This window comes from Perissodus microlepis, chromosome 23 (assembly GCF_051167445.1).
Source record: "Perissodus microlepis isolate ML-2025 ecotype Zambia chromosome 23, ASM5116744v1, whole genome shotgun sequence".
Taxonomy (NCBI): Eukaryota; Metazoa; Chordata; class Actinopteri; order Cichliformes; family Cichlidae; genus Perissodus; species Perissodus microlepis.
This window is the reverse complement of record NC_140482.1, coordinates 39866972-39886112: the sequence shown is the minus strand read 5'-3', so window position 1 is coordinate 39886112 and position 19141 is coordinate 39866972. Positions and strand designations below refer to the sequence as shown.

General features: G+C 39.3%; 1 protein-coding gene across 1 annotated transcript in view; it reads left to right on the top strand.

The window, feature by feature from the left end:
- The window catches only part of trabd2b (TraB domain containing 2B), an 83716-nt gene that overhangs the window by 44181 nt on the left and 20394 nt on the right, over nucleotides 1-19141 (top strand). The window contains exons 3-4 of the mRNA XM_084921982.1: nucleotides 8170-8316; nucleotides 13886-14060. Coding sequence (XP_084778108.1) covers nucleotides 8170-8316; nucleotides 13886-14060 — 322 coding nt within the window. The remainder of the gene's footprint in view (nucleotides 1-8169; nucleotides 8317-13885; nucleotides 14061-19141) is intronic.

Here is a 19141-nt window from a genome sequence, read left to right as displayed (position 1 = left end):
GCTGTGAAGTTTGAAGTGGACTGTGAGTTTGAGATGAGATATGGTTACAATGACTTCATCTAGTCTACATCTTAAGTAGGGTAAAACTTTTCATTTTATTTCTTTATAACAAATTAAGAAACCCGATGTTAAGTGGATGATTTCATTTATTTGATCAATCAATCAATTTTCTTAATCAACTTATCCAATTCAGGGTCACAGGGATAGGTTGTCCTAAGACAGCCTATTCCATCTGCCACAACCATTCATGCTCACATTTAAACAAGACTAATTACAGAAGCAAGACATTTTTACATGAAAACAAGTCTTAGAAATGAGTTAATTACCAGACCTGTTCAGCTCTTTGGTTTTCTCTGATTGTACTAATAGTCCTGGGCAAAGATTAGGCACTATTAGCATGACCCTACATTTATGAAGATCCAATATCCTGAGTTGGAAAATTGTTCATCTGACTTCTAGGTCACTATATAGTTGGAGTTAACCAATCAAAAGTACTTATTGTCATCTAAATAACTCTGATGTTGTGATGCCAACCTGACTTCCAGTGTTGTTTTTCCCATTTCAGTTTGTGTTCATATGAAATTTACCAGTCAGATAAGACATTATTATATTACACCCAAATCTGATGGTTGTTGCTTCTTTTAATCCGCTTCAGATATAGTTCATTTCCAACATTAGGGAAATTATGTGACTTATGAAATTAGCAATTTCACTTGTTGCCTAATAAAGTTGTATTTAAAACCTTTTTTAAGGCCTTTTGTGGGCTTCATTAAAGGAACAGCTGTCAACACCTGTTTCCCCAGCACCTCATAAACATACAGAAGGTGTTTTTCTCCAGATCTGAATGAAGATAATTTATGGACCCTAACAGTTACAGAACAGCCCTCATGTTAGCAGGTTATGTAAGCTGCAATAAATATAACATAATTTTGAACACGTTCAATACACAAAAATATCAATTTTAATTTGTTATTTTATTTACATAAAAACAGCATGAACTGACTTTCAGCCACTTTGGTCCTAAGTGCTTGTGAAGCACTACCATTTAACCACCTTATAAAATTGTTTCACAAACAGGTGTTAACATTCAGTAGAGACAGAACAGTGTGTTGTTTTTCTGGCCCCCTGTAAATGGGTGCCTGCCAAGGCTTGAAAACCTACTATAATACACAAAAAACTCTGTTAACACAGGTACATCTTAGGTCTGCGAATGTTCTGATCCATATCAGATGTTATGACGTCATCAGGTTGCCTTGCGACTACCTGTTAACAGGCTAAAATGGCTCATGTGTAACTTTTGAGCACCAACAAAAAAACATAGTGACATTTTTATTTCACAAAAATAGCATGTGATTTCTATCCACAGAACCTGAATTATGTATGATATATTACGGCATCATCGTGTTGCCTAGTAAGTGCCTACCGCCAGGCTAAAAAGATTCATTTGGAGCGTTGTGCACCTGTGACACCTTAGACCGCCAATGTTTCATTTTTTATTTTACAACGATAACATCTCATTTAAATCCACAGTATGCACGACACATTATAACAAGATTATTTTGTCAATTAACAACTACGTAACAAGTTTTCATAGCGGTGAGCACTAAAAATACTGGAGTGGATCACCAAAAACAGGATTTCCAGTTTTATTATGCTGTTGTCAAATATGGGTTACTTAAAAAAAAACACAAGGCAAAAAAGAGGGAATGAAAAGAAATATACGTGCAGTTAATTTCCTGCTATTAAACTTGATATGACTGATAAAGATGCGTATGAAAACAAAGCAAGATTTTTGAAATTGTAGGGTGTCTACCTCTTTCTCTTTCACATTTCTTAATATTATTACCAACATAAGGCGGTCTTGCCAGGTGGGGCTGCTGGGGGGGCAAACAAATTTTGAATGGGTGGCCAGTGCCCTCAACAGACTAAATTCACAGATCAAACAAATTGGTAGCATAGACATGTACTAGTGATACAAACGAGAGCAGAGAGAGTGAATCATTTCAGAGTTGGAGCTGCAAAACAAAACTTGAACTAAAGGTTGGTAAGACGCTATAAAGCTGAAACTGAGCCTCTTATTCATCTGATCTGTTGTTAACATGTTGTATTATGCAATAACGCAGCTTTAAATTTATAAGCATATTTGAACATGTATTAATTTCAGACAGAAATCAGATGGGTGGACAGTTTTCCCCTTCTCCGCCTGTCTTTAATTATTCCTGTAATCTTGTCGTGTGCTGTGCTCATATTTTTGCACGCAAACGTCTTCCTGTTCAACAGCACCTTGATGTTGATAGAAAACAAAAATCAACACAATTTCACTCTGTAATTTTCCAACAGTCTTTACAACCCCGCATTACTTACCAGTGGGCATTCACAGTGAGGGAACCAGCTGTCTGCTTTTTCAGTTAGGATCAAGTGATACTTTATTATTTTCTCTGTGTTCTGGGGAGGCAGGAAAGCTGGGATGACTGGCGCAGCTGCAGTGCTGCCAAGTCAAACAGCAGGGTTTATTTGTGGACAAGTGTAGGGGCGACACCCCCCCCCATTCGCTGGAGACGCTTATTAAGAGTAGAGACAGGAGGCGCTGGAGACTGTAGGGGTGTATATAGAATAAGTGGGTATGTGGGTGCCTATAGGAAAAGATAAACAAGAGAAGAAGAGCAAGAGAAGGAAGGACAACAATTGAGCTAGTCTTTGGAGGAAGGAGAAGAAAAAGTCGAGTTGTTAGTGGATGTCAAAGACTATTTTCTTTTTTTACCTTACCAAACTTAAAAGAGAGATGTCTCTCATGATTAAATGGCAACCCTCTGCCTCAGAAAGGAAATCAGATGGGATGGAATGAAGAAGGAGGGGAAAGCTGGGAAGCAGCAGGCCTCTGCCACTTGGATTGTCCTTCTGGTAATCCCTGGATTTCCTGGGTTGAGACAGGAGGTAGAACAGGCACGGTGAGAGACTTAGTGAGACAGAAGGAGAATGAGAGCAAAGGGAAGTGGGACTAGAAGCAGAGACAAAGGAGAGGCAATATTCCTAACACTGGTGCTGTGTTGTGATTTCTGCAATGTGTGGTTTGTATACAGGTATTGCTCAAAGAGTGGTGTGTGTAATCATTAGCATCTGTGCTTATGGGTGGTTGTATATATTTTTTGGAGTGTTCATGCATGTGTCTCTGTTGTGGGTATTAACTGCAATAAAGATTTGGAAGAAAGCGGTGATCTGGATTGCTGTAGCTCATGCCAGATGTCACGAGTTGAAAGTGCTGCTTACCTTCAAGTACGCAAAAGATACATTCAACAAAAAAAGGGCGCCAAAGGGTATTAAAACAATTTTGGCAATGCTCTGACATTGGAGATTACATATAAGAGTTTTATGCTTGAATGTTGCCTTTACAGCCCCTGACAGGTTACATGATTCTCTAGGAATGAAACAGAAGGGATCAGGTCTTGAGGGCCTCCTTGATAAAACTGTGCGAAACAACAGTGAAGCTAACACACAAGAACATCCGCACAACTTTGATGTGGTCTTGTGTTGTGTATGTTTCCACACTAATGTATTCAAGGTGCTTTTGGATTTTGGATGGGGGGTAAAAATTTTAAACAACTGGAGGCCTTTGAAATAGCTCCGCTACTGCATGCACATGCAAACATACAGTGCAGTTTAAAAGAAAAGGGTTGTTTTTTATCTTTTTGGGAGCTTCTCTTTGGGGAACAGGGAAGAGACAGTGCACTTATCCTTGTAGGGATGTTATTTCAACTTGCTTACTTTTATCGTTCAGTCACCCAAGGGTGCTGTGAACCCAAATCTTCTTTTGTATTCAGTAGCTGAAACTCACAGGAGGAAGCCAGCTTGGCCCAGAGAAATCCAGCAGTGTTGTCCTGGGTCAGGGGTCTAGCTCTTCTCTTTCAGGTAATGAAACACAAGCAGCTCTCAGGGAGAAGAGATTGGTTGAGGGGAACACACCACTCTGAACTGTTTTCTTTATAAGGAACTGTTTAAACAGGCAGTAATAAAAGCAGTGTGAAATAACTGAATTGCCATTCTCTTCTGATGGCTTGAGTTTATACCAAAGGTACAACAAAGCTTTTAGTTATTTACTAATACAATAAATTAATTAAAAGGGAACTCCTTGGACAGATCTGATGGGCTAAATGTGACTTGCATCTGTATTAGCGTATTACCCTTCTGATAGTCCAATTTCAAGAGCCGGGAAGTCGTTCATTCAACTTCTAGATCACTTTACACTGATATCACGAGCTAATCGCAATCTTCTTGCTATCAGCCACAATATCTAATTTGATTGGTCATATTTTTGATATGATGCCAACAACAGAGCAACTCTTGTGGCAGAATTTTCTGGCTTCTCGGGCTGTTTTTTTCCCCCAACTTCAGCTGGTTTTCATGGAAACTCATTTTTCATATTATACTGACATCACATCAATGCACAGAAATGTAGACAAACCTCAGACCAAACTGCAGGTGGTCAAGTTGCATTGTGGGCAACATAGACATTTGATTTTGACAAGGAAGAATGTGTGACATAATAACCATTGCAGTATGCTGCCAGTTTGATATTTTTCTATTTTAATTACCACACAAAACCAACAGACCAGCAGCAACATGTGTTTTTAGTCATTTTATTTATGTAATCTTTAACTCTTGTTAGCTGCTGGTTTCACTCACAAAGATAATGTCGCAGGATAATATTAAATCACATTATTTAACTACAAGAAACTGAAAAAAACTGCCTTATTAAAATAAGCAGTCGTGCAGGAAACTAAGACTAAATAGGAAAAAAGAAAATTACTTTCTGCTATTTCTCTTGCTCTTTGCCTTTCTTCTTGGAATTGGTATGTTTTCAGTGCCATTTGCCTGTCTTACTATTTGTCAACAAGATTAAAGAAAAGTAACAAGCAAGATTTCATAAAATTGGGCGGAGAGGTAAAGGAGAGGAACCGTTGAAATTCTGATGTGGGTCCAGAATAAGGAGTGAATCAACATATTAAGAAATGGGGCAGTTTTTGCACATAATTACTTCAAATAATTTCCTTGGGGATTATTAAAGTATTCTGATTATCTATCAGAGGAAAAATGACAACTCATTACATTTTGGTGGTGATCTGGTACACTGTAGGGTATATACTGTTTAGATGTTTTTACCTTCTCAGACAGTTGTTTTCCTTGTTCACGAGGCCAAAAACATAACTATACATAGATATACAATCAGAGACAAACATGAGAGAAAAAGGGGAAACACTGTGAAGGGACACACTATCTCAGCTCTCTGTCCTGGTGCTGGCAAGCCTTTGCTAAGCTTTAATACACCTGACTGCTGCCTGGTTACAGCCAACACCCATGCCAGGCCTTACCCATACATTTCATGCTCACTTTCCCAAACTCTCCACTACACAACTGGAGAAGAATCACCTCCATATGTGCAACACATGCTCATCACAGAGAACAAGGCTTTGTTCGTCTTTCACACTTTCAGCTCTATTTGGCCTTTGTACTCAGACCTCTTTCTTTTCGCCCTTTGTTCGTTGTCTCGCTGTGAGTTTGCAGGAACATGGAACAATGTGTCATTGCTTTACTGAGACAAAATGCAAGGAGTTGAGGAGATTGGACAAGAAGGTGGAGAAAATATGGAAGCAGACAGAATGAATATGTGATCATGTTTCCTTTTTTAGCTTTATAAAACGACTGCTCTGTGTTTCATTTGTTTTTAGTGACTCCTGTGTACTTACTTCTAAAGTAAATCATATTTTGCTTCTTTGCCAGATTTCAGAGTTTGGCCTCCACACTCTGACACTTCCTTCTGCAGTTCTTTAGCTATAAGCACTACTCACATTCTTCAATATTCTCAGTTCCAGTACCTTGTCATCGGCACCTACTCATTATATGCCTCAGACCCATAAAACCCTCAGACAAGCTAACACTACTGCTAGCTAACAGCCAGGATTTAATGCACTTCAAGGTCAATTGTTGCAATGTACACACAAGTTGATAAACGGCATTTTCTTAAACTTAAAAAGATCTCTGGGATTTTTTTAATGCTCATTATTCTTCCCAACCCCTGCTCTCTGTTTTCCCTCCAAAGCTTGCTAATGAATTTTTGGAGTGCTGAACTCAGATTGCAGGTTCCAAGACTATCCATGTGCCCTTCTCCTTCCAGCTTTGTTCTTATAAAGCTTTTATTTAATTACAATTGGAGTTTCGCACGCATGTATTAGAAGAGATTAGGAAAAAAAGAGAACTTAGTAAACTATGTGGTGAAAACGGTCAGTATTTGTTATTTTGAAAAGGTCTGGCTATAAAAAAGTTGGTCTGTCAGAGTGAGTCGATCACTTCAGTGTGAGAACACCCACTCTGTCAGTCAACGCACGCACACACACACACACACACACACACACACACACACACACACACACACACACACACACAGGGAATGTTTGCGTCTTTCCTCTCACTGCCTCTTTCTCCGTCTTTGCGTCCCCTGTGGTGACTGACGTGCTCTTTCATTCAGTCCAGCACATAACTTGAGCACCATGGTTACAGCTGCAGAGATGTTCCTTTCCCTTCCCGGGGGACAATATTGAAATAACATCTCCCCTACCAACACAACCAACCATGGTCTTGACATCTCGCCAGTTGTGTCCAGATCTGTCTGGTCCTATGTAAAGAAAAGTATTGAAGTTGGCTGCATAGCAAAAATCCTTGCAGGTGTGCAAGGTTTGCCAGCTTCTGACCCTGAGTCTGGCCAGGACCTACTGGCCAAGAGCCCTGTGGGTCAAGGACCTGGGGCAGTGGCAACTTACTGGCACAAAATCAGCTTCCACAGCAGCAAAATATAGCAAGAATATGCTGGATGAAACATGTCAAAACAAATATATAAGATCTGACTCCTGCTATACAACAGGAAGAAAGGCACAGAGATCAGGCCCTGGCAGAGAGATAAGAGGAGGATGCAGTAGACAAAAAACAGGATGATGACAGAGTTATGTATGCCGTTAGCTCATCAGTTGTCTCCTTGCATTATGAAACAAAAGCAGATTAAAGTGAAAAGGAGCCCACAAGACTTGTTAGCAAACACAATGACCTCAGAGAGAAGGAGAGAGAGTCACAAGGTTGAGCTTAGAGCTTGGTTGTGATCCCAACGTAAAGGTTACATGGAGTTTAAACATGCAATGTGCCCAATATGGGCATATATGATTGCGAAAACACTGCTTAATTGCAGGAATTACGACTTAAAAATTTTGACATGGGGCTCAATCAGTTGTGCAGCTGTATCAGTCTTAAGCTGCTCTACAAATCATCTGGGGCTGGATGCTGACGTTCTCTCTGCAGTATTTTCCAAAGCACTAGTCAGGTTTCTTGGCAATTAGGATCACAGGCATGGATCAGTCTGGTTTAGTTTGAAGGTATGTTGATGTTGTAATCACATCAGCTGAAACCTCTGTCTTATTGGGTGCAATGTAGAACTATGTGAATTGCAATACAATACAGGAAAAAAAAATGTTTTCTTTCAAATGCACCTCTGGTTCCTGTAAGAGGGCTTTGCACTGACTGACAGGTCGGTCTTGATTGCCAGGCCAGTCAGAAGTGGCGTGAGATTGTAGAGGGTGGGAGCAGGGAGATTAACCCCTGGTGTCTAGGACAGCTGTGGAGGTTTTGGGCTGGCTAGCGGCTGCACGCTATAAATTCTCTCTAAAGAGGGTTTACTTTCGATTTTAATGGGTGCTATAAATTTTCTGCAACCTGGTCCTGGTGAAAGAGAAAGGAGGCTTATTTTTAAAGGGCCTCTTTCTCTTTCAATCTCTTCAGCTCTACCTTTCTTCCCTGTTCTTTCTTTCCTTCAGGAAAAAGTCAATGGCTCCTTGCCATGCATTTTGTGGTCTGCTTTTACCTGTAGTCAGCTTGTATGAAAAGCGTATGAAAATTTCCTGAAAGAAATGAAAACCCTGCAAAAGAATAAGTATTCTGCAGCAGACACTGAGTATAATAGCTTCATTGTATATTAAGGTCAATATATTTTTAAAGAGGAAGACTGGCTACGCCTGCACAATTTCTACACCTTTGTGGCAAATTCCTCTTGGGTGCACAGCAGAGGAAACTGAGTTTGTGGATGCAGAAAGTAACAGCGCCCTTCGTATGTTTCCATGTCTCTACCTGTAGGTGCTGTTTGCCTTGAACCAGACGCTGCTGCAGCACGAGGGTGTTCGAGCGGGCAGCCTCCAAGGTTCCTACACCACAGAGGACCTCATTACACACTACAACTGTGGTGACCTCAGCGCTATCATCTTAAACCATGACACCTCACAGGTTGATTCATTTAAGGACTGCTCACCCCATTGTAAAAAATATCATCACTTGTGGTTCACTTTTTAGGACTGATTTCAACAGCTTTGTGTCAAAATTCTTCAAAACCAGTTAAAACAAGTTTTTTGTGGCAAAAAGAAACAACATAAAGACTCTAAAACAAATTACCTGCTTAATATAATACAAAGGATCTAATACCGTTAATCCACTTTGTCAAACCTTACAAAGTTTTACAACATTTCTCACATATTTCCAAATTCCAAAGTTTTGCATGGTCAGACAGCAACATACTGGTAAAGTTGGAATGTTTGGCTACAGTGAAAAGGTTGGATAATAAGTTACTTTCATGCTGGTATCACATTACCAATGTTAGGATTGTTACTGAAAAAAGTAAGATATTACACATTACAAGTTACTTTTCTACATTACATAATCACTTATTGGACAAAGTAACTAATTTGATTACTTTTGCATTACTAAGTAAAATGACCTAAAATGTACTGTCACATAATCCGTAGTTTTTTAATTTCTCTCAGCCAGTTTTAGGCAAACTAAGAGCTAGCTGTTTTGAAGATTCTGCACTGATCTCAACTCACTTGCATACTCAGTGCAGTACAGTTTACCAGATTAATCACACCTGTGCATGTAACACCATCCTCTGCACACTATATTTAAGCTGCAGACCTACACATTCATTCTTTTTCTATCAAGAGAACTGAAAAGAATGGGAACCTGCATTCGCTGCCAAACAATGATGAATGGTTCCAGGTTTGCTTCCAGTCATAAAAACATGTTAAACTATATGAATATGTGTTTTAGGTCATGTAACTGATTTTTTCTTTCTTTCTTTTTTAATAGTGACCTGAGGTATCATGCAAGTGAGACTTGCTTTGATACCCTGCTGTAAACTTTTAACCATCAAAGACAACTTTCTTAAATTCATTTGCAGAATTTTAAACCAAATTATTTATTTATTAACTTTGCAATTTTTTAAAGCAGAAAAAGGGTGAACCTTTGAACTTCTAAGTTAGCTATGTTTTGCTGGAAAAGGGAATCGTCTACTTATCGTTCCTGATTCACTAAAAATCCTCACAGAAAATACTAGCTAGTGGTAGCAAAACATCTGCAACAGTGTTCAGAACTTGAATCTGTCAGATCCTCGATTTGAGTTGGCAAACTTCTCATACCCACTCCTGTGCCATTACACTATCGTCACCTCGAACTTTTGGGCTTACACATCAATTCCACAAATCTGCACATTGCCATATTAATCCTTCTCAGCCTCAAGTTACTTGATAGTCTGACACTTTAATAGCTCTGGACTCCACTGTAAATACACCATCTAACCTCCTCCAACTTATTTCCTAACATAGCCTTTGCTCCTTTGGTGATGGTCTCTTAATCAGTCTTCATACCCAGCTGTCAAGAGGCCATTCGGCATTAAGTACACGCACACACACACACGCACACATACCTACAAATACATGTGGTAGACACAACATGTAGTGGCTCTCAATCCATCTCTGCCTTTTAAATGCAGATTTGCTCAAACGCTCTCCTCATAAGTCAATTATGCTGTGTCAACCTCCCTCACTGATCCTTAAGTCCCATTAAACCCAAAAGACCATGTAACCTCAACTCACTGCTCGAGTTCCACATTATATCCACTAGAGACACACACTATATGAAAAAACTTACTGTACACACAAACTCACAATGCCTTTACAATTCGGTGCTGACAAATGACATGCGATTGCTTTTTTTTCTCCGTGTTTCTATGCCTGTCTCTCTCATTGTCTGCTTTTATACACCTTTTTCTTCCTGTGAACCTTGAAGGGCTTGTTAGCCACTATTTCACCTGCAGTTTAACTCATACCAGTTTGCCCCTGCTCCTCATGTCATAATAACATGTATTAACGTTCCCCAACATATGCTACAGCAATCAGATGCCTGACTTCAGAGCCCACTTCTGTAGCCTAATGATCTATTGCAGGTTTGTGTGTCTGTGTGAATGTGAGCTTCCAGAGCTGTAAAAGGACAGGTGTTTTTTGATAGATAGGACTTAATCCAGTGGCCCCCGCTCCAACACCCCTGATGCTCTTTCCGCTCAATCTTCTTCAAATAAGAAAGAGGCCGATGGCAGGCCAGAGACCACAAGTGAGTGGAACGGTGTAAGAGAGGTTAATGTGTTTCAGCATTCAACCGGTCCCAAATTCATCAGAAAGACAGAGTACAAGTGAGACAGGAGAAAAACTGAAATGCAAAAGAAGTAAGATGAATGCATTCATTTAAGTAAACACATTAAAAAAAATGAAGAAAACAAAAGACATAGGCAAAAGTTACCTGGAGATGTAAACCATCAAAATGTAGACTGATGTGCCAAGATGAAAAATTATGTCTCAAAGGTTTAGTTTTCCACATCTGTTATGTTTCTGCATAATTTATATGGTAATATATGACTGAAAATGTTCTTAAATGCCGTATTACTCTGGGTTGTCCCTACAAGTTGTTATCACTTCAGTGCCACGATATCATCAGAGCTACAAAAAAAAGAAAGAAAGAACAGAAGAGAAAGGGGATTTCAAACAGCTGAATCCGAAGGGAAAGGAAAAAATAGAAGTAAACGGCTGGCAGGATATGTACGAGAACATGAGTGCAGAGCAGTACCAGTGGTGGGGAAGGGAGAAAATATCTTGCTGTCACTCTGTGTTTCCTGTGGACGCTGGGATGGAGAGCAGCTAATGGCTTTTCATGTGATAACTTATCTGCGTTTACCGTTACACTCCTACCTTGACCCCTCTTTGACCGAACCCTTTTTTTCCTTCTCTTGAAACACTCACACGATCCTCACTCATCAGCCATGAAGTCTTTCTGCACCTTTTTCTTCAGCTCTCTCTTTAAACTTTTCCATAACTTTCTTCCAAGTCTGCATTATTTTATTTATGAATCGTGTAGAGCTGTCAATCTGGGTAAACCTGCGTCATTCACCCTGTCAAAACGCAGATAAAAAAGGCCTTGGGCTACAGATAATTGTGTAAATGCGTTTTTGTTTCTTTCTGCCTTTTTTGTTCTACTGCTGGGTTATAACAAAAAGCACGTATTTTAATTCGGTGGCATACAAACCGTTCAAATTTAATCAGACCCTGAATTTGAGGGAAAGGTTCTTTTCTTGATCTTTTATTCTAAAACTGTTTTCACACATAAACTTTTCATAGTTTCTGAAGAATGAGGCAAAGATATTTTCCAAAGCTGTCCTTTGTCACATGTAGCAAACACGAAGGAATAGTCCACTGCGCTGCGGCATATACACTGTGTGGTTTAGCTAAGGTAGCTGGCTGGATAGATGTATTCATGTATGAGGCAGTGCATATGACACCAATTTACCAGCAGTAAATGAAGTATTGATATGATCTGCTTGGTTTATACATCAGTTCAGGCCAACATTGTACAAACTCTGTAGAAGTGTTCTGGCAGGTTGAAAACAACAAATGTATGACTTGACTGCGTGAGACATTTGAGTTCTCACATGTGGCTCCGTCTTGCGAGACCTAGAAAAGATCAGGGCTTCAGTACATGTGTGGAAATGGCTCAGGTTTATGGACAGCACTTAAATAAAACTTCCTTTTAGCACCTGGCCTTTATTTTTTACTAATATTACAATATAACAGTACATAAAGAAATATCGCCACTGGAAGTGGTAGTACATGATGAAGTTTAGCACATTTGTAAAATATATTTACAAAAATCTCCATAACTTCCAGAAGGTTAATGAAGCAGGGAAGATTTGTTTTTTAGCCGAGAACAAAAATGATCTCTTGCTTGTGGATATAATAATAGTATGAGACATTTATAGAAAAGCAGAGTAATATATATTCCAACTGTAGACTATGGAAAAAATGACAAACCTCTAAATCCTGAAATGAGAAAATGTTTACTAATGGAAATGTATATTTGTGTAACAAACAAATGAAATTTATCCAATGTTCTGCTGTAAATTAAGATAATCGAAGTATGAATCAAAACAGACTGAGACGGTGTGACTGAAAGGAAACATTGTATAGATTTTGGATGGATTCTGAAGAGCACCTCGTTCACATGTGGTACAATAAATCCCCTCATGTTTTCAGGCCTGACACACACACATACACATGCTAATTTACGCACCATTTGCAGCTGTTCTACTGTTGTGTAAACTTGTAGCTCAGTTCTAGACAGCAATAGCATACTTGCATGAGTGTTCCTTGTCACAGTTAAATACAAATCCAGATTAAACACATCTGCATATGTGTAGAGTATGAAAACCAACCTCTTTGTTTCTACATTCCCACCATTATTTAAATCTGTCCTACTTTAAAGTGAGATTGGGCTATATACAATGACTTTGTACAGAACAGACTGGAAGATATAATAACAAACTGTTAGGTAATGATTAGTTTATATTAGTGTGACTGCATAGTAATCACTTTCTTAAGTAATTAAATCAGCCGCTGAGTGGAACAAACTGCTAACAACTTTACTAACTAAATAAGATCTTCATCACTTGATGTTTCTCTGTTGCTTACACTGTGTCCTCTGTAAGTAAAGAAGAGCTTTGAATGAATGCCTTATAATTAGACCCTTAGTAAATAACCAGCCAAGGAGAAAAGCCTTTCCATGGAATTCCAATTTTCTTTTTATGGCAGATTTTTATTTACCTTGGAATGTAATGAGAGATATTGGGGAAAAAATCTAGCTCAATAAGAAAATAGTTCTTACATTTACAAAAATATCTTTATTGCTGTCAGTGTGTGATAGATCTGTAGAGGAAATCAATCTAAAAGTATGTATTCAAGTCATATAAGGAGGGCGAGATACAGAGAGATCATTTTCTATCCTGGGGCTTAAGGACTGGACATCTCAAATCCTGAGTCCACCTCCAACCCCCCCACTCATCTTCACAGATTAACGACCTGATGAATCCACTGATGGAGGAAAAAGTGGAACAGAGCCAGGTCTCTCTGTCTGTCTGGCTCCTAATGTATCAAACAGTAATTAAACACATTTACACTTCACAATATATTGAACTGAGGCATACACACTTGTAGTGTCTTTCATGTAGCGCACATACCACACCTATAAACACATTTGTGTAAACAGTTTTCGTCATACATGCACACACACACACACACACACACACACACACACACACACACACACACACACACACACACACACAAATGTTAAACCTATATACACACACAGATGGCGCTGACACTTCTCCTTCCAACTCCTTCATTTGTTAATGCTTTCTCATGTAAAGATCAGTCTGCAGCGCAGGGCGTTGCGCTGGTCAGTTTCTGTCAAGCTGTCACATCAGAAACACTTCTGGCTGCCAGGTGTCACACTCACATGGGCACCAACACCACCATTCAGCCCTCTTCTTTCTTTCCATCCCACTTTTCTTTAACGCTCTTTCTTTCTTTTTATGTTTTATTTAAAATTTGAGTGATTCATTTACTATTAATTCTGCCATGGATTTTTACCACAAAGGCTTTGAAAGTCCTTTTTCTCACGGTCTTTTTCTTTCTTTCAGCTGCCTCACTTCATCAACAGCTCTTTGCCAGCTCATGACCGCATGACGGCTCAGCAGATTGACAGCTACTTCCGCCAGGAGCTGATCTACAAACGCAACGAGCGAATGGCACGACGAGTTTCTGCCCTGCTGCAGAGAAATCCCAACCAGACTTACTTTTTTGCTTTCGGTGCAGGTAAGACTCTTACACAGATTGGATTTGTAGGATAGTATCGGTTTAACGCTGCAGAAATAAATTTAATGTTATAGGAACTCACGCAATGACCTTTGACCTGCTGGTTACGAGATTCTTCTCTATTCTACATGTTGAGAGCAACTCCAGGGAGTATGCATTTGCATGTAACTGAAAAATGGAATAGATCAGGTTTACTTTGGTCTGGAACAGAGAATCTGTCAGTTTTAAAGTGTGCTTACAGTGAACAAATTTGCTCTCTTTTCTGCTTGAAAGCAAAACTGGAGAAAAAAAAGCAGGACAATAATAGTGTACAATAGTTCCCAGATCTCTGGCATTCAAAAACTGTGAATCTGTCCAAGTGTACACACACGTGCACACACATACACAGAAGTCTCAATTACAGCCAACTCCCATCTCAGAAATGAAGAAACTGTGAGTTGTTTGTTTCAATTAGCATTCCTGGCTAATGCTGGTAATGTTTCCTGGATAATGTAGTGTGTCCTAAGGAAAATGTGTGTGTGTGTGTGTGTGTGTGTACGTTTGAGAATATACAAACACATGTGTTTGCCCACAAAAACAGGTGGTGGGTGGGTATCTTTGTTTACTGTATGGCTGCGTGCCTGCGTGCATTTGAAAAAGGGTGGCGCTACCTCTAGGATGTGTGTATGTGCATGCATGCGAGTGTGTGTGCGCCACAGTGAATGATTAATACTGAATGCCTAGCTCCTTTCTTTGAGCATTGTTACTTCCTCTGCTCTTTGTGCAGTTTGGACAGGGCCACTGTTGCACCATCCAGCTGCTATTTGTGTGTCTGTGCAGATGTGGCTGAACACTGTAAGTTAGTATTTGTGCTCAGACTCTGTGGAGAAAGGAATTTCTGTAATATTACTAAATAATAAATGGTGTACATACATGAAGAAAAAACATATATCAGTGGCATGTGGTGACTTTTACAAAAAGACAAGCAAAGATACTGCAGTCATCCATTAAAGAAAACATGTTTATCCACAATGTGAGTGTACAAATAACCAGAAGAAGCTGCTGATCTCTCATCTCGCCCAATTCAAGCTACTGTTAATGGGGAACACCCATAAAATTGAGATGCCCTACAGATTCTAGTGGAATTGGAGGCAAGCGGAGGAAAGATGAGACAAATTGCTACCACAAGATGGCAGTAATTTAAAGGGTGGATGCAAAAGAACAATGACAGACTCTTATGGTGTCTATATTTAATTGTAGATTTCACTGGGCAAGCAATGCCCACCTGCCTTGCCCCGACAGAACACGACTGGTATATAGAGCAGTCTGTCATATCATTAAAAGCCATCTGCCTAACATTGTGCAGATCCCTTTGTGGTGCTAAAACAGCTTTGAAGCCTCAGGGCATGGACCAGGGAATTCTGAAGGCTGTCCTGTGGTGTCTGGCACAGGATGTTGGCAATGCATCTTTTTGGTTGTGGATTGGGGTTTTCATGGAAATGTAGGGGTCAATCTCTGGGCTCTTCTTCTACTTTCTTTAGCTATTTCTGAGCCATTTGGCAGGTGTTACATGTTAAAGTAGATCTAAGCTTTCTCAGCAGATCATTGCGTTATAAAGAGATGTCATTCACTTTACCTGTCACAGTTTGTAGTGTTGTGTATAGAAAACATTGAAAAAGAGCGAGAGAATGTGAAAACTATTTTCCAACGTTTGAATGAACTTCTGCCAAGGCAAATATTTCTCAATTCACCATCTAAAATGAGTGTTTTTCACAAAGGAATTCCTTGATGTGAGTTTGTATACAGTAACTAAATGAGCAGAGGGGCAGTGCTGAGAAAATGATGGTGCTCAGTAAAGAAGCCATCTGTAACTAAATATGTCAGCATGTGTGGCTGAGTGTCAGACTAAGCCAGCTTACATTAAACAGACTACCAGCAGTTCATAGCAACAATTCTGAATAGGAGTAAAACACTGGTTTGCAGCACATAAAACTGAAATTATTCATCCCTCACTGCTTTAATGCTATATAATAATGCTATTTATTACATATATATATCTTTTCCAGGATGTTGAGGAAAATCTGGGTCTTAAATTATCTCGGACAGTTAAAGCCACGATTGTGAATTTGCATTTTTGGTCTATTAAGTCAATTAAAATTAATTTTTAATGCAGCTTTATGTTCAAGATTAGTCTCTATTAAACATTTTGTGTTAACTTTCCAGTGTGTTCCGCGTGGCCTGGATAGATATGAGGTGAACATGTGTTTCAGGTCACCTGCACGCTGTAGCCTAGTGTGTAACAAAGTGACAGCAGGTGTGAAGTGATAGGAACCATTACAGTTAGACTGCAGGGTCCACACACACACACGCACACACACACACACACACACACACACACACGTACACACACACACGCACGCACAGGCACACACACGCACACACACATTCCACAAACATGCATACACTAAGATTCATACAGGTTAGTGGACATACAAGTGCATACTTTATAACATGTACAAATAAGCACATTCACTCACACATACAATAAACACAGAAGTCTCAGTCAAGGCTTTGGAAAAAAAACAGGTATCAGTCAGTGAAGAGCATGTATATGTATATATGTGAAAGAGCAGAGGAAATTCCTGCTGTATGTTACGTCAATTTGCAGTTCACAATCTGTATGTAATTAGTGTTTGATTTATTATAGCAGCAGCTAATTATGTGCTCGTACTAGAGATCCTTTCTTCAAAAACAGTCACACTAAATTGGAAATACTGAGTAATTACAGTATGGAATTTTACAGGACTGTTCTATTACACACTATTACAGAATACCTTTGATCAATTATTACTAACTTTTAGAGAAATTTGTCAAACCTAGCACAGTGGAAGCCACAAAACATAGATGCTATTTGAAACTTAGATAAATATAGTATGTGTAAATGAAGGGGAGTTCAAAAGGCCACAAAGTTATACAATACTGTTCAATAGTCTGAAGCCACCCCCACTTTTTTTATATTTTGTTTCCAAAAGACCAGACTTTTTGGATTTTCTGCAGGTAATAGCTCTCCAGGCTTTATAAAGGCACTTAAAGGATTTTCTTTGCAAATTGACTGCTTTTTCACTGATTTCCAGTTCAGTCCTTGTACTTGACCTTTTTCAGATCAGTGTTTCTTGGTTTGTTTGTTTTTTTATGTTGGGCCTTAAAATTATCTACAGCCGATGGACAACTATAGTAATGATACAGTAGAAGAAAAAATCCAGCAGATGCATCTCTGAGGACCTGACAGATGAATCTGACCCTTCAGATGATGCATCTACTGGTCACTGAGGTCTCAGTGGAAGGGTTGCTGTCAACAAGCCATCATCAACATATGCTGGGGAGATCAGGAGAAAGGAACTACACTCTATAAAACACAGTGGAGGCTCTGTCATTGTTTGGGGCTGAATTTCAGCCAATGGTTTTGGGGATCTTGTCAAAATTGGTGGGATTATGAATGCAGAAAAGTATCCTCAAATTTGGATTCACTGTGCATTAACATTTGGAAAGTGCTGGACCGGCAGTAGCTTTATTTTCCAGTATGACAATGATCATGATCCCACACACACTGCCAGTGCAGTAAAAGCATACTTGGGCAGAAAAACACACAATGGAAGACTATCAGTTATGAACTGGCCTCCCCAGAGCCTGGACCTTAACATTATTGAAGCAGGGTGGGATCATCTTGACAGAGAACAGAACAAAAGGCAGCCAATATCAAAAGAAGAGCTTTGAATGTCCTTTAAGAATCCCAGTGAACTATTCCTGAAGACTACTACAGAAATCCTATAGTTAAAGAATGAAGGTGGTCATACTAAATGTTGACTTTAAAGCTCATTAAAACTGTACAAACTTTGTACGTGGGAAAACATACGTGTTGGCATATGTTTCCATAAACTGTTAGACCTATTTCCAATTTTCCTAGAAAAATATAAAGAAACAAGGGATGGCTCAAAACTTTTACTCAGTATTGAGTTTCAAAGAACGTTATGAAGATTAAATATTTTCCACCAAAATATTTCAATAATATCACCACACAAATCTTTACTCTTACAGTGACAGGCCATAAATACTGCAACTAGTGACCACAACTAATAAGACTTAAGTTCTGTTTTCAGGCAACAAACCACCTTTCTCATGCTCTAAGCAGAAGGCTTCCACATCCTCATGTCTTATATCTGTGTTCAGGATATTGACTCATGTCTTTACAGTCCTGTAACTGTCCCTTTTAGTCCCAGTTGTAACCAAACATGAAATTTTATCACTCAGTGATGCCAGAACGTATTAAGTGACGACACTGGCTCCCAGAAATTTGGCCCTGCCCACATTTCCCTTGAAGATTTTCAATACCTCTTGAGGTGAGCAGGCCTGCTTTGTGAATGGTGTTCTGCTTATGGTCTAAATATAATCTAACCACAGACCATAGTTTGAGTAATAAAGGGAAATTAAGAAGACGGGGGGTGTGAGGGTTAAGATTATCCAGACATATAAAATAAAGACAGCCCAGGGAGATGAATTACAGCTACTTTCAGGCCAAACGTGGGCGTGCAATAATGTGATCACATAAAATCCAATCTTTATGGTTAGATCTCAAAACTCACATTAACATGACGTGTTTTAAACCGAAAAAACTAAAGGCAGTGGACTATATACCTTACTTCACAGCATTTTTTTGTGGATGACAAAACGGAATAATCTTAACATGGAACTGTTTCTGACAGAGCCATGATGTGTGCTCATGTCTGTTCATGTCGAGTGGGTGTTTTTGTATTTATGCTTTACAGCAGATACATATTAGGAGCCGTTTTCAGCAGCATTTGCCTTGGATCACTTACTTCTAGCATTAACTATGTCTAGAATGTAGTGGACAAACAGAACTTGTGTGAGAACGAGCAGGAGCACCTCTCAGGTCAAGCCCCTCTAAAGTTACAGATGTCATAGTTATTTTTTTTCTTTTCACAGGGTAATTAAAGTGTACGATGTGTGTATTAAGTGGTTCAGTCAGGAAATCCATCTCTGCTCAGCTCAGCACCTTACCTCTCAGCCTCCCCCATGCCCTTGCT